General features: G+C 34.4%; 1 protein-coding gene across 2 annotated transcripts; it reads left to right on the top strand.

Moving 5' to 3' along the window:
* Positions 1 to 1,031: 1,031 nt before the first annotated feature.
* Positions 1,032 to 12,561, top strand: TWF1 (twinfilin actin binding protein 1). 2 transcript variants are annotated; one of them, XM_090275527.1, is made up of 10 exons: positions 1,076 to 1,134; positions 1,467 to 1,680; positions 2,765 to 2,842; positions 4,454 to 4,632; positions 5,784 to 5,879; positions 7,033 to 7,137; positions 8,740 to 8,865; positions 9,126 to 9,276; positions 9,409 to 9,530; positions 10,643 to 12,561. In XM_090275527.1, the coding sequence occupies exons 2-10, from the start codon at positions 1,674 to 1,676 to the stop codon at positions 10,811 to 10,813; spliced, it is 1,035 nt and encodes a 344-aa protein (XP_090131653.1). In that variant the 5' UTR covers positions 1,076 to 1,134; positions 1,467 to 1,673; the 3' UTR covers positions 10,814 to 12,561. The 2 variants fall into 2 exon arrangements, with proteins under 2 accessions (XP_090131654.1, XP_090131653.1); XM_090275528.1 differs by lacking the exon at positions 1,467 to 1,680 and having other exon boundaries at positions 1,032 to 1,134.
* The last annotated feature ends 4,524 nt before the right edge of the window (positions 12,562 to 17,085 follow it).

Genomic DNA, 17,085 nt, shown 5'->3' with positions numbered 1-17,085 from the left:
ACTAAATCCAAACAAGTCATAACAGTAAGATTAAATTTTGCTTATTCCAGAATATGAGGATTTGTTTGAGAAATAAGAGTTTAGATAACAAGCAACAGAACATAGCAACCATGTTTGCTGTGATCCTTGCAAAGAAAAACAACTGCTTGCCTGCTTGTTAGTAACTAATTTAAAATATATTGCATTTAAAGAGTTGTTAACTTGGCCTGAACAAACTATTTGTTGATAAGCAGATTGTAATTTTGTATATTCATCAGTTCAAGGCCCTAGAAACAGAAGACCCAGCTTTCCATCTAGAAAACTATAATCTAGGAGTGGCAGAAAAGTAATACAAAAATAATTGCTAAAAAAGGGAAACACATGTGCATAAAAATTTAAATGAGAAAGTTTAAATAATATCTTATCTTGCAAATTTACCAAGTAAATATGGAATAATTACTTGATTAAACAATAATTGGGTCAATCTTAAGTAGAGAGTATTAGAGTTTACAATGGTATAACTGACCACAGAGTAGTTAAATCAGCTAATATTCTCACTCTCAGTGGCTCTCTTTTTGGAATGAGAAGGGAAAACTCGGTCCCTAAGTGAGCCCAACTGAAAAAAAGTAAGCTAAATTAACTTAAAAGCGTGGGAAAATTTGGTAGGAGACCGCAAACCAAGAAGAATATTGTGCACATCAATTTAAGGTGAAAATGTAAGTTCCATAAAATTTTCATTCCGTTTCTGAGCATCCTTTTTGTTGAACCAGTGAATGGCTGTATCGCCACGGTCGGTGGAAGCAAAGCCATCCAGTTGGCTCAGTGGTGTTTCACCGAGGGGGGAGGGTTGGAGAAGCGGTGGTAAGCGCCGCGGGCAGGGATCCCGGGCGCAGAGCGGAAGGTTAGGGCCGGGGACCTTGGAACTGCAACCCCGCCACCTGAACACTAGCGGATGGCGCGGTTAGCTGGGGCGCGTGAGGACGCCGTCGGCCTCAAGGGCGGGGCGGGGCGGCCGCCGGTCGCATACTGATGACGCACTAGGCCGGCCGAGGAGCCGCCACTTCCTGGAGTCGCCGGCCGGGGCCGCTCGCTGTAGTAAGCGCCGGACCCGGGAGCCCACGGCCGCCGCCATGTCCCATCAGACCGGCATCCAAGGTAACGGCGCCTGGTGCGTCCCGCGGGGAAGGGACTCCCGGGAGGCCCCGGGCGAGCCAGGAGGGTTGCGGGTCGGGAAGGGTAGAAGTGTGGCCGGGAGCGCTTGGAGTCTGTCCCGCGGGGCGAACCGGGCCTCTGCGCCTCCCGCGCTCTTGGGTCCCGGGCGCTCCCGGCCTGCACCCCTTCCAGCCCCGGGCCCGGCCGCCGCCACGTTGCAGACGGACCTGAAATTTGCTGGAGCGAAGGAAATTGGTTTCGGAGGCGGCCTGGGTGAAGAAGGCGTGCCTTCCACTGCCCCTGAGAACTAGCCCAACTTTCCCCCTTTTTATCAGGTAGAGAAGACCTGGGAAGGTGGAGGCGACTGTGGCTCCTTTTGCTGTCGAGAGACGGGAGAATTTTTCTTTTTTTACGGTGCAGAGGATATTGTTGCAGAATTCTGACTAAAAAGAAAGATGCTGGAATGTTTTTCATTTACACTAAGAGTTCCCAAACTCTTCGGCATTTTCCTCCCAAAATAGGAACATGGAATATGTTCTGAAATGATGAGTATGGGATGTTTTAATCTTTTCCTTAGGTACTTCCCCAGAGAACTGGAAAGTCTGATCTCTGTGGCAGCCTTTAATTATCCGTGCAGGCAGTTGAATGTGCAATTATATCTCACCGTCATCCCTCGTTTGAAAATGGGCAGCTTGGAAGCGCTCACCTCATCACAATCAAATAATATACCCCGGGGTTACCCGAGATCGCTTAATGAGTTCTAATACAAACACAAGCTCTTCTTGGTAACAGACGACGAATCTTTTCCCTACATGAACATTTCACTGTATTTTGTTCTTGAGGGTCGTTGACAGTACCCCACACCTACCCCTGCACGTACAAAGAAGCAAAATAGTCTCAAATCTAAAAGCGTTGTTTTTGTCCACAATAGTTTTTACCTTTCAGTATGTAATTATTAATTTTCACGCTTGATCATTACCACAAGCATTACTTAAATAGTAGTTTCAAACGTGCAACTCAAAAACGAAATTGAAGCTTTAATAGGAGCACAAGGTTTAGGTTATTAAATATATATTCGCCCAGTGAGCTTATTCCAGCATTTTGGGAAATAGAAGTTAGAAAAATGTAGCCAGAAGTAAAAGCCTGAATGCGTTCTTTTGACTTTTTCTCTCATCAGGATAGAATATCTGATAGTTTTAACTTGAAAATATAGAAAATGAATTGATGAAGGTGTTTTTGTTTAGCATAAGCTTGGAAAGGACTAGAATAGAATGAAAGCAGGTTTTGAACATTTTTCAAAGAAGCAATAAAGGTGTTTTACAAAGTTTAATTTATTCATTACCGGGTTTGAGTAACTTTAATATATTCACTCCCAGTGTTATTTCTCCTATGGATTTATCTAGATAAAACAAATTAGAATTAACGATATACTTTAAAAATATATTTCTCAGCTGTATACACTGTCCACTATGTTCTACCTTTAAGTTTTTAATTTAAATTACTGATAAGAAAAGGATGTTACATACTCAAGATATTTTGCTTTACTTTATAATTCATTTTTCCTCACTTAAATAGCATTAGAAAATAATAATACATAAATATAAAAAATAAGTTTGTTTATTTTCTTCCACAGCAAGTGAAGAGGTTAAAGATATCTTTGCCAGAGCAAGAAATGGAAAATACAGACTTCTGAAAATATCTATTGAAAATGGTTAGTTAAACATTTTTATTTATTGCTTGTCCTTGGGTTATTGGGTGTTAAATTTTTAAACTTCTAAGTCGTGGTCAGTGACTTGAACTATTAATGTGAAACAAGTTCAGAGCTTGCCTTTAGGTAACTTGGATCCAGTACATTTTGGGCATGTCCCACAGTCCCCAGCTTAACTTCTGAATCCTAAACTTGACATTCAGGGAAAGAGAAAGATGTTGTTTTGTGGTGTGACATTGTCCTCTAGTACTTTTTGTCTCAGTTTCTGCATGGCAGTGCATTTCTAATGTCAGTGCTTCTGTCTTCGGAATGGAAATCAGTAAACTGGTGATTATCTGAAAAAAGTTATTTATGAATTGCTCAGTAAAATTAGTTTTGAAGTAGAAACAAAGGATTCTAAATTCTGTTTTCTCCACTTGATTGCACTCTGCTGCAGAAATGATTTCCCTTTCTTTCGGGAAGATGTTCTGAAAATGTAACAAACTATGAATGGATTGCTTCAAAATCTGTAAACAGGGAAAAATTAGTTGGGTGGGGGAATCTTTTCATTCTTCTAGATTTGAATTTGAATAATTTATTTTATAGCTACTTAATCACAAATGAATGTTAAAATATTCCATTGGCCTAATTTCTTAAATACCTTGAAATATTTTGCTTTGGAAAAATAACTTGTTCTCTCATAAACTGAAAGTACATTTGCTTTCCATTTTCTACTTATATATTAAAAATACCAGAATAGTTTGAAAATATGCAGTTCTATGTATATTACTACACTGAACAGGAATAAACATATACTGTAATGCAACATATTTTAGAAATACTGAGCTAAAATTTTAAATGCCATTACTTCCTAACTCACTAGTTAGGTAAAATGGTAAAGTTCAACCAGCATCTCTACAGAAGGAAAATGACACTATTTCCTAAGCCATTATTTTCTGGTTTTACTTTATTTTTGTTTTGAGAACATTTTTAAAATAAGGAAATTACAAAGAATAAACAATAATAACAAATACTTCCATTTTCTCTTAAAAACTTCTAATATGAATAGAAGCTTAGCATGTGACTATGCCACATATTACATGTCCATTCTCTTACTGATATATTGGGGCTGTTTTCAGTTTCTGCTATTACATAGTGCTGCAGTGAACAACTTTGTATATATGTGCAAGAGAGTCTCTGCAGAGTATGTTCATGCTCTTAACTTGATTCTGCCAAATAATGCCTTAAAGTGGCTATACCAATCCATGCAACTGGAGCTAAACCTGGTTTTATTTAATCTTTCTCATTGTACAGTTCAGTATTAATTTCAGAAATTATCCTTTGAGTGGTAGTACACTTATTTAAGTATAGTTTGTTGATAATTTATAGCATAAGCATTTTAGGAGATAGACTGTAATCACCCATTGTTCAACCATTCAGCTAGTCATACATTTTTTTGTATGTTTGTAGTATTATTTTATATCATAATTATTTTTTGTGTAGCAAGCATTTTCCTTTCAACTTTTTGATGTGAAGAAAAAGTAATTAGGAAATAACTAAATCTATGCTTCTTTCTTATGCTATCATTTGGTATTTCAAATCATTTATGTATCTTTTAAAAATTGTTTTTTATAGAGAAACTTGTGATTGAATCATGCAGTCAGCCTTCAGATTCCTGGGATAAGGATTATGATCCCTATGTATTACCCCTGTTGGAGGACAGACAACCATGCTATATATTATTCAGGTTAGATTCTCAGAATGCCCAGGGATATGAATGGATATTCATTGCGTGGTCTCCAGATTATTCTCATGTAAGTGACTTTTTTGTAACTTGCTTAACATTAAATGCTAGAATTTTTTGTTTCTGAAATATTCCTAGGCTAAGAGAAAGTTAAGTAGCAACAGTCATTTCTCTTAGAAGGGAACGATCGTGGAAAAAATCCTTGGATTGGTAATATGAGTAATGTGCTTAGATTCAGAAGTCTTGCCAATGGAATTGTTATTGATTTACAATCTTAAAATCTCTGGCAATTATAAATAACTATGGACCTCTAAAAGATAAAGCAACTAATTTGGTCTGAGAGTAGTAATTGTGATAATTCTGAGAACTAATTGAACATTATATTAAATATTCTTAATAGCTGCAATTCAAGTGATACACAATTTTTTTTCTGTAAAGTTAAAATTGACTGTATAGATTGACTAGAACAGAAGACAAAATTAATATATAGATACTACCAGTATTTTAAAGAATAATTCTCTTGTTTCTTGTAGAAGAACTAATTTTTAAAGTTATCTAAATACTATTCTCAAAAGCCATTCTCTCCCTTTTAATTTCATATAGCCTATCTGAAAGAAATACTAGATTTGACCATGTAGGATTATGAAATTATTTCTGTTGGTTGTCAGTTTTCTTTAGTAGTTTTCCATAGATGCTATTAGAGTTTTTAATAATCATATATATTAGTTCTTTTTATTTATGTCCGCCTCCCTCATATAATGTTATATACCATATATGCCATAGGTATGCCATGAAATTTGATTCTTAATTAGTAGTATCTAATCTAGATTTGCTTTTAGTAAAATGTCAGTATCAGTTACTTCATTTCATTGTTTCTCTTCTCATGTTTTAAAATAGTGTTTTAAGTAGTTTTTCATTCTTGAACTCATTTTATACTTTGAAAATCAGTAATTTTTTAAATTTTGGATTTTTTCCACTTTTTGAAAAATATATTATAAACTGAAATCTACCATAATAGCCATTGATAGTTTAGATGCTGGTGTTATGATGTTTTTTTGTAGACACATACTTTAGCATATTACAGGCAGTGGATTTCAGCTTTATCACAGTTTATTTTATTTTTAATGTGCTTGAAGATTTTAATGTATTTAGACAGTGCTTCCTTTCGTAATGATAGCTTTTTATCTACAAACTTCTAAGCAAACTTTCACAACTTAATAGGTTCGTCAAAAAATGTTGTATGCAGCAACAAGAGCAACTCTGAAAAAGGAATTTGGAGGTGGCCACATTAAAGATGAAGTATTTGGAACAGCAAAGGTACAAAACTTATACTTCTGTAATTACACACATTTGAAGAAGTCCTAGGTAATGGGGTAATTGATATGAATTCAGATTGATGAATCTGTAAACAAAAATAAGAGAGAAAATATTGTTCTATTTCATTTGATACATAAGTTAACTGAAACATTGCACTTAACCTTTAAAAAATATGTGGAAACCTCTTTTGTTAGACTTCAATAACTAGAATATACACTAGAGATGCTCTGGTCCAACCCCTCATTTAGTTTGATCATTTCATTTTAATGATGGGGAAATAGGCTCAGAAATATAGGAGACTAATTGATAAAGTAGTTTTTAGGTACTGTGGACATTTATACCCATGTTGTATAAGCAGTAACTATTTTCTTTAAATCAGAAAATTGAGGCAGGTAAATTGATTTGATAGTTAATTAGGATAATTAGTTAATTAATATATTTTATTTGGTTAAGTTATTAAAAATTATAAAATCTATATGTAAATACATACATTTATACATATATACAAATTAGGGAAATTGAAATTTACATTTTGAACAGTTTTTTTCTTTTTTGTCTAGACCTTTTATTCTGATTCAGAAAGTAATATAATTTGCTGTATAAAGTGCAAGATCAGATGGGAATACTTTGCTTATTCACCATTAATTGGCCTGGTTTCTCAATTCTGTCGTAAGTCTTCCAAATCGCAAAATTTTGATGAAAAGTAGACCTCTGGAATATTTTTCTCTTTGAAATAAGGACTATCATTTTTTTTCTATGAATAATTACAGAGAAATTACATCATTATTATAAGAATTCAGAATCTGAATATGTTGATTATTAAATAATTATAGGGCAGGCTTCCCCAGAAGGCTAATAATAACCGTCCTTTAGACTTAAAGTATGAGTAGGTTCATCATATGGCCATCCATCACCATCACTGCACTCATAAAAGATAGTAATAATAAAACTTGAGGAAATAAAGAGTAGAATCCTCTTAAATTATTTGAAACCTATAGAATAGAGGATTAAAAAAATAGGAATAGTAAAATTCTTGATAGTATTTATTTTCAATTAAAATATTTCTGTTAAATTAATAATTTTGTTTGTCCTAAATAACCTCACTGAGGTTTGACTTCTAGAGAATAATAATAGTGCATTTCTCTGCTTACAGGAAGATGTATCATTAAATGGATATCAAAAATATTTGCTGTCTCAATCTTCTCCTGCCCCACTGACTGCAGCTGAGGAAGAATTACGACAGATTAAAATAAATGAGGTAAATTACCATTTTCATTGCAAAATTTTAAGTGTTTGAAATATATTTTTAATTAATAGATGTAGAGATAACTAGGTTAGGTAGCTTATATTTATTCTGTTTAGTTTAGAGACAAGACTATGCTGAATGTGTTTTCAGGAAAAAGTTAAAAGTGAATATTAAACCTCACATCCATTTCATATATAGCTTTTTTCTGTCATTATAATATATGTGGCAATAGTAAATCTTGTTAGAAGTACAACTGTTTTTAACTTTGTACTTTGAATACTAAATAATGGAAAAAGTATGTTACCTGTTCAGTGCAAAGAATATTATATCTAATGATGTTGCCTGAAACAGATTTGTTTTATGTTATTTCATATAATAGTGGAGACTAAAGAAAATAAAACATAAATGCAATAAGATTGAAGAGTTCTAGAAGCTCTATATATTATAATAGCTTCTGTGAACACTACTTGGATTGTGTTTAAATGTGTATATATTTGTTTAGCATATTCAAGTTAATCTCATCCATATTATAGCTTATCATTTTTTTATGTATTTACTGCATCCATTCTAATTACAAGTTAGAAAAGCTGTATTTCTACTGGAATTTATAGAAACGAACAAGTAGCAGAAACCACTATTTACTGTCGGAGTAACGGACTAATAGAAATTAGTCTGGAAAATGATTAAATATTATTAAATATTAACCTGATAGCAAGGATATACTTTTATATTAACTCAGGTAATTTGAGTAGGGATTTTTATGTGATTTTTTTTTTTTTTACAAGTTTGATAGTTTGTTTTATTCCTTGCCATCAGAACCCAGAGGATCGTATTGGGGTATGCATTTGCATATGTTCTATGATGTTTTCATTATCCAATATCATTTATGCTGTAGAATCTCCATTCATTTATTTTAAAGTAAAATTTCTATTTGACTTTTTGTTGCAACACTGCAAATGAGACCCTATATTAGTTACTATTTACTGAATATAAAAGCCTCAAACATATGCATTGAAAGCTTTCTTGAAGTACTCTTCTTCCAGTACATGTGCACCCGTGTTGTTAGTAATGAAAGCTCTGAGTCTGGAACTTCTGCAGTTTGTTGAGCTGTGTTGTGTCTGTGTTTACTGTTTGTATGCCTTTCAATTCAGTGCATGGTTTTTGTGTTACATTTTTTGTCTAGTAGAACAAAGTAAGGTTGTATACATAATTATATATATATATGTATATCACTGTTTATAAGTTTTACCAAGTAAAATTTGGTGATTAAGGTGTAATCTGAAGACATGCAGAGAGCCTGTGGAGCTCATTGCAGTTGTGTCAAATATAAACAAAACCCCCAAATGCACCATTAGCACTTAAGTTCACTACCAACATGTTCATAGAGATGTGTCATGCATTGTGCATGTTGACAAGTGCTAGTAGAACATTAACAAAAGTGAAAAATTACTTGCTTTTTTAAGTTTGTAGTGTTTTCCGTGTTAAGTTGAATTATATTGAAATGGGCAAGGGTGGAATGACACCTTATAGGATTAAGTTGGATTTTGTTATGTTTGCCATATGACACTACTAAATGCTAAAAATTTATCGGTACATTCAATATGTCACACTTAGGTACAAACTGACGTGGGTGTGGACACTAAACATCAAACACTGCAAGGAGTAGCATTTCCTATTTCTCGAGATGCTTTTCAGGCTTTGGAAAGATTGAATAACAGACAGCTCAACTATGTGCAATTGGTAAGAAAAAGACATATAATGATTATTATGAAATGGCTGCTTTTTTGGTAGCTTATGGCCTATAGAGGGCTATTTTTAATAGATTAAAGATTTTTTATTTGCTTCCTGATTATTTTTATTTATATTTTTAAACTACAGAGGCCATATATAATATGTTCATGTGAAAAAGTCAAACCTGTGTAAGTTTGCCCTTGTAATTATAAATTTTAAATATCTTTGTATCTGTTTTAATGAGTGTATTTTGTTTTTCTTATTGACAGGAAATAGATATAAAAAATGAAATTATAATTTTGGCCAACACAACAAATACAGAACTAAAAGATTTGCCAAAGAGGATTCCCAAGGATTCAGCACGTTACCATTTCTTTCTATATAAACATTCCCATGAAGGAGACTATTTGGAGTCCATAGGTACATGACACATTGTTTTTAACATGTTGCTTAGTTCTTGCTAAGAAGGCTTAGTTATAGTTTTACAGGGTTTAGTATTCGCTTTAATTGATATGCTGCTAATTGTCTTTATTGTTATATTTTAACTTACAGTTTTTATTTATTCAATGCCTGGATACACATGCAGTATAAGAGAACGGATGCTATATTCTAGCTGCAAGAGCCCTCTGCTAGAAATTGTAGAAAGACAACTGCACATGGATGTCATTAGAAAGGTAATTACCTACCTATTGATCTAATTTATTTTATCTGATTTAACAATGTATTTATCTAATGCCTACCTACTTATTTAACAATGTTGGAGTTTTTTCTAATTTTTATTGTCTTTTCCAAGTAGTTCATGATCTGTTATCATTTATAAGTATTTTTTTTGTTCTCAGTATAAATCCTTGAGATTTCCTTCACTCCTATCATGACCCCAACTCTCCTTAGAGATCTGTACTCTAATATGTAGCCACAAACTACATGTGGCTATTTAAATTTAATATAAATTAAAATTAAATAAAATTTAGAATTCAGGTTCTTAATCACAACAGCCCCATTTCAGGGGCTCATTAGCCACATGTGGCTAGTGGCTTGTGACTACTATGTTGGTCAGTGCAGAATTTAGAGAAGCTGAGCTACCAGTTTTCTTAAATTTAGTTTCTTAAATATAGGCGAAGAGATGGTTTATTCTTGAGACCTTCAACTCTGAAAACACAAGTCCTTACGAACTACAAGTGTTTTAGGTACTGAATTTTTCATGCTTTTTCAGTTCTTTAAGAAGCACCTTCTATAACAAGTAATGGCTAACTTTTTCTACAAGAGAACCAAATAGTAAATATTTTAGGCTCTGTCATGCCACATATGGTCTTTATCACATATTCTTCATTGTTTTGTTACTTTGTTTTTACAACCATTTGAAAATATAAAACACTCTTATCTTGGGCGAGATTGGCCTGTAGGCCAAAGTTTGCCAACCCTGTCCTTAGAGTGGTTTTGAGTGACTGAGGTGATGAGGAACCATGAGTTAATACTTCTTGAATATAGTGTATCAGAGCAGAACAACTTGAGACTCTAGTGGTGGCATCTACTTTTAGGGACTAGTTAAATTGGAGAAGAAAGAGAAATTATTATAGCTGATTGTATATTCAAGAAACGCTTCCTCTACTTCCCCACAAAAAGATGAAAGTGAAATTATTTACATGTGGTCTTTGATTCTCTCTTGCTGGAATGGTTGTAAGACATTTATTTGTGAGCCATCACACTTGAATACTGGCTCTTACTAGGTTTTGTATGTTGGACCTTTTCATTTTGCAGTACTCTTTTCTAATTTTATTTCTTACAGATAGAGATAGACAATGGGGATGAGTTGACTGCAGACTTCCTTTATGAAGAAGTACACCCCAAGCAGCATGCACATAAGCAAAGTTTTGCGAAACCGAAAGGTCCCGCAGGAAAAAGGGGAATTCGAAGACTAATTAGGGGTCCAGCTGAAACTGAAGCCACTACTGATTAATAACATTACATTAAGTACTACAATACTAGTTTTTTAAAAGTCCAGCTTTTAGTACAGGGGAACTGAAATCATTCCATGTTGATATGTAGTAAGGAAAAAATTGTACTTTTTGAAAAATAGCACTTTTCACTTCTGTGTGTTTTTAAAATTAATGTTATAGAAGTCTCATGATTTCTATTTTTGAGTTAAAGCTAGAAAAGGGTTCAACACAATGATGTTTAATTTTGTCACACTGTTTTCATAGAGTGATGATTCAACACTTTCACATAATTCTTAAAGGTTTTTACAGATGGGCCAATTCCAGAAAGTCTAATGTCTAAAAGTAAGACGTACTTATTACTCTAGTGAGACATCGGATTTTTTTCTTTAAGGCAGAAAGACTTAACATAGTCATACTACTTAAGGAACATGTTAAGAACCAGGTTAGATTATTTTCTAAGCTGAAAATCAGTGTGCCTAAGAAGAGGCAGAAAGTTTCTTACTTGGAGGAGCGCTGCTCTCAGAATGGGATCGTACCCGCAACTTTTAGAAACAGTGCTTTATTGCAGCAGTCTTCTATTTGACTTTTTGGTTTTTTAAATGGCATTAAAATTCAAGATCAGCTCACTCTGAAACCTTGAGGGTACAAGGTATTTTCTGTACTGCAGGATTTCTCATGTCATTGAAAGACACGTTTATACAGCTTTAGTAATTTCTCTTTCTAGTGCTTTAAGAAATTTCTATTTCTAAAGTAAATAATTTCATTATAAGTAGTGTGAGGCCAAATATTTATGCTCAGTTGAATGTTAATTAATATAATTCAAAAGCAAATAATACTTTGCTTTAAACATTAAGATCGATATCTCTCCAAAATATATTTATAGGCAAATGTTCTTTATCACTTTTGAGCAAATATTCAGGTTTAATAAATTGTTTTGACGTCCCAGTACTTATCAGCCTAAGACAGATAAACGCTTGAGAATCTTATTTCAATTTATGTTATTTCAGAACACATTTAACTGTTTTCTAAAGCTTTGCATTTTCAGCTACAATCTACAGAGATTTTGAGCCTCATTTTTCTTTGATACTTGAAGTAGAGGGAGCTAGAACACTTCATCATGTTGAATCTATTAAACCTGCTGCGAGAGCCATAACTTGGAGATGTTTTCTAAATGAACTGTGGGGATCCAGGATTTATAATTTTTTGATCTAAACTTTATGCTGCATAAAACAATATCAGAAATGCACATTTCATAGTATAAAATATGAAACACTCACTTTTACACCTTATTATCTAAGGTAATATATGCACCTTCTAGAAATTCAGTGTGTGTTCAAGTGAAGCATATTAGAATAATTATAGTTCAACAGATTTTTTTTTTCTAGAATTAAAGAGTATTTGTGTGGGGTTTTGTTTGTTTACAAATAATCAGACTATAATGTTTAAACATGCAAATTAATCAAGAGTAATGTTGCACTTGTTTACTAAAGATATACTTTAAGTTGTTCCATGGGTGCACACGTAGACACAACATACACACAAACTCCTGCGTTGAGAATCCTGAAGCTGGTATTTTTAGTCGGAAAGATTGTGAACCTGTCATGAAGGTATAAAATAATTTAGCAGTGAATGTTTTTCTGTACCATTCATGTGCAATTATACTCGAAATTCCACTACACTACATGAAAGTAAATGGACATTCCAGAGTATAGATGTGATTATATGGTCTTAAACTAATTATTATTAAATCAATGATTGTTGAAAATCAGTGATGAATTTGTTATAGAGTATAACTCATCGTTTACAGTATAATTTAGGTGGCATCATAATAACAATAGAAGGTGAATAAAGTATTCCCAATAAATTTATATAGCATTGAAGAATTACGTCTTCTTTGGACATTTTATAAGTGCATTTTATATTGCAATAAAATTTTTTTCTCTTTAAATTGTGTACTAAGTTGGTTTTCTAGTGTAATTTTTTTTAATGTTTGTGTAATTCTGCATAATGCAATACCTGGTGATAACAGAAATCCCATTCATGTCATTTGTTATTAACCTGTCTAAACCAAAAAGGATTTTAAGAAGTGTGAAATCTAGTCAAATTGTATCAAGGGTGCTTAATTTAGATGAGAACTGTCCCACTGCTGCAGCAACTGAAAACGTGAGTTCTGCAGTTCCTCTTGTGATGGGAAGCACCTCAGTACAATAGGGTGACCAACATACTTGACACTAAGCTTTTGAGAAACCGGCTTGTTCATTCAACAAATATTGAGTGCACTCTGATTTGTAATTCAGTATCAAATTGATCCTTTTTAAACAGGCTATCTGACCAAATGGGTGTCGTTAGCAGTTTTACAAAAGATGGAGCATTGTCCTTAAAAGGGCTGATACTAAAAACTTACAAGTTAAGTTCTCTAAGGCATTTCTACTCAACTGAAATAATGTGACTGAACTACGTATTTGTAGTTTGGTATATTCCTTCTCACATTTCCTTTGCATATACTGTACAGCCAGCCATACATTACAAAAAATACTGATTTTAGGGCTTCATATCCAGAGGTTTTGATCCACTAGGTGCGCCCAGGAATCAGTTCCACAAATCATACATGTGTAGCAATGAATGGGTACAGTTTGCATTAGATGATATAAATGGAGTAAATTTTCTTTTCTCCCATTCAGTAAACAAACTTCATGAGTATCACTGTGTACTGGTACATAGCAGTTATGGTTTGTGGTGACAGAATAAAACCTAGTCCTTACCATTGCCCACCAGCTTCTGTAAGACTCAGCCAGTGGCTCTCCTGTCACTGCTCTAGCGCGACTCTGCTATTCCTTTCAAGGGCGGAGTGCATTGCTGCCTAGGGACACGATCACTACTCAAAAATCGACATGTCTTCCTCAGTTAACGCGTGTCTCTGCTCATGCTCAAGTGTCCTCAGGTCTTATCTAACACACACACACACAGTCCTTCTAAAATACAAGCTCAGTGAGGGTAATGGACTTGGTTTTATTCACTGCTGCATCCTCAGCCCAAGACAGTGTGTGTAACAGTGGATATTTTATTTGTTGAGTGAATAAAAGAATGAGAGGTTTACCTTCCCTTGAAGAACAGTGGAGAAAGGAGCACCTTGCAGCAACGGTAGTTGCAGCACAGGGACTCTGGCCTGCATAACTGTATTCCTGGCCAGGGCAAGTATCACTGAAATTGACAGAGCCTCTTGCCCTCTGATGACCATGGTTCCTACCACAAAAGACTCCAGTACTGTATTGACTCCTTTCTGATTAGCCAGTGTTTCCCAGTAGGGCTCCTCGTTCAGCCAACTGCTCTGGATAGACCAAGACCAGCCTCTACTCAACTGCCAGTGCTGATCCACCGCCATATGCACTTGCAAAGATTCAGCCAGGCCATAGTCCCTTATAGACCTCTGGATGCTTAATGTGAAGAAGCACGCCATTAACGGGGTAAATTATTTTCTTAAGTTTCCTAATATTGTACCAAGCTGTATGGGTAAGATAACATGGGTCATATCTATATGTGCACATGTATGTGTGTGTGTGTGATGCTACCATTTGCTGGCTAAGTGAATCAGTTATGCACCATTACCATACACGTGCATAACATAGTACCCCCAAATGTAGTGGTTTAAAACAATAGTAATTAATTTTCACTGTGTACAGTTAGCTGACCAACTCTCTTCTGGTTACTGTTTGCATGGTATATCTTTCCATACATTTACCATCAACCTATTTATATCTTTGAATCTAAAGTGTCTCTTATAGACAGAATATAGTTGGATTGTGTATTTTTTATCCATTTTCCAATCTCTGCTGTTGAATTAGAGAGTTTAGTCCATTTACGTTTATGTAATTACTGAGGAGGTAGGATTTACGTCTGCCATTTTGCTATTTATTTTCTATATGTATTATGCTATTTTTGTTCCTCATTTCCATTACTGCATTCTTTTGTGTTACATAGATATAGTCTTGTGTGATATTTTAATTTCCTGTTATCTTGTTTTACCATATTTTTAAGGTAATCTTGGTTATACCCTGGGAATTACAATTAACATCTTAATTTACAACAGTCTAATATGGAGTAATTCCAACTTAATTTCAATAATATACAGTGACTTTGTTCCTATATAGGTCTGTGCCCTGGCCCCACCTTTGTGCTATGGTTGTTATATGAATTACATCTTTACATATTGTGTGTCCACCAACACATTTTAAAAATAAACTTATATTTTTAAAACAAGATAGGACAAAAAAAAAAAAGAGTGACAAGCAAGAGAAGATATATTTATAATGTCTTATATTTAGCTATGTTGTTACCTTTACAGGTGCTTTTTATTTCTTCCTGTAGACTTGAGTTTCTCTCTAGTCCTTTCATTTCAGCCTGAAGGATTCCCTCTTTTCTCACAGGGCATATTTTCTTTCTGAGAAATTCTCTCAACTTTTGTTTATCTGTGAATGTCTTACCTTTTCCTTCAATTTTGAAGAACAGCTTTGTTAGACTTGCTAGTTGACATTCTTTCTTTTAGCACTTTAAATATCACATCCTATTGCCTCTGACCTTCATGGCATCTGATGAAAAATCATCTATTAATCTTACTGAGGGTCCTTATACTAGCTCAGCCTCTTTCTTGCTGCCTTCAAGACTGTCTTTGACTGATGTGTCTAGAAGTGGGTATCTTTGAGTTGACCCTACTAGCAGTTGTTACTTTCTTGGAAACGAGGATTAACATTTTCCATCAAATTTGGGAAGTTTTGGGCTATTCTCTTCAAATACTCTTTCTAATACGTTCTTGTCTCTTTTTTATGGGACTTCCATTATACATTGTTGGTAATGTTGAAGGTGTCCCACAGGTCTCTGAGAACCTGCTTATTTTTCTTCATTTTTCTTCTGTTTCTTGATTGCTTTATCTTCAAGCTTGTCTATTCTTCCAGTTTGTCTGCTCAGATCTGCTGGTGAGCCTCTCTAGTGAATTCTTCATTCCTGTTATACTTTTCAACTTTAGGATGATTTCTATTTGGTTCCTTTTTATAACTTACAGCTCTTCATGCATATTCTCTATTTGGTAAGACATTGTTCTCATACTCTCCTTTAATTCTTTAGAAATTATTTCCTTTAGCTCTTTGAGCATGTTTAAAATAGCTGTTTTAAGGTCTGTCTAGTAAGTACAACATCTGGGCTTCAGTAGTTTCTATTGATTTTTTTCCCCTGAATATGGGCTGCACTTTGTTATTTCTTTGCATGTCTAGTGTATTTTTGTTGAAAACAGCATTTAATGTGGCAACTCTGGAAATCAGATTCTGTCCTCTCCCCAAGGTTTGCTGTGGTTCCTAGTTATTTTAGTTGCTGTTTATTTGGTGACTTAACTAATTCTGTCAAGTCTGTATTGTTTATGATGTGTGGCCACTGAAGTCTCTGCTCAGCTTAATCATCAGCTAATGAAGGGACAGATTTCCTTAAACATCTTTAACCAATTAATCTCCTAGTATTTGCGAGGGGCTCTGTATACGTGTTGACACAACTTTCACAGCAATTTAGACTCTGCCTTGTCTTTATTTCTTGCTTGTACAGAGCCCAAAGATCAGCCAGAGGTAAAGCTCAGGGCCTTCTCAGGTCTTTTTATTTTTTGAGCTTGTGCATGGCCTTACACATGTACAGGACTTTCTAGGTTCCCAGGAGTATGTTGGAGAGATTCAAAGCCATAATGTATATCTTATTCCTTAGCTTTTCCTTTTAAGCTTTTTGGTTAGCCTACTGTTTTTCCCAATTGTTATATATCACCTCAGGCAGCTGTGATTAAAATATTTGCCAGTAAACATTTTTGACAAATGACGCCGCAGAGAGATTTTTAGCACTAAGTAAGCTCTGGTTAGGTCAAATAAAGATAAGCCTTTGAATAGGGTCTTCCAGGGACCCACCAGAGAGATCAAATAATTACATTTCTTTCAGAATAAGGCTTTGAAAAAGCTCCAGCTCTGTTCTGTTCCCTCTGGTACCAAGAATGGGGACTGTAATTTTTCAAGGCTACCACCGAGCTACAGAGCAACTGGAATGAGACACTAGGATAAGTTAATAAGCCACAAAGCTTGTTTTAACTGAGATTTAGCTCTTTTTCTTGAATATATGTTTTCTGGATTGCTGCAAACCTTTGGTTAGATTCCAGCTCTGAAAAAGTAAATTCCAATAATTTCTGTCAACTTTTTCATTGTTTTTATGGGAAGGTGAATTTGCCAGGGCTGAATATTTAAGGGCAGATGTTATTGATATTTCTTGACCA

This window comes from Furipterus horrens, unplaced genomic scaffold, assembly GCF_987537825.1.
Source record: "Furipterus horrens unplaced genomic scaffold, mFurHor1.1.pri manual_scaffold_4, whole genome shotgun sequence".
NCBI classification, from domain to species: domain Eukaryota; kingdom Metazoa; phylum Chordata; class Mammalia; order Chiroptera; family Furipteridae; genus Furipterus; species Furipterus horrens.
Note: the sequence above shows the minus strand (reverse complement) of the source record. Positions and strands in the feature narration are given on the sequence as shown.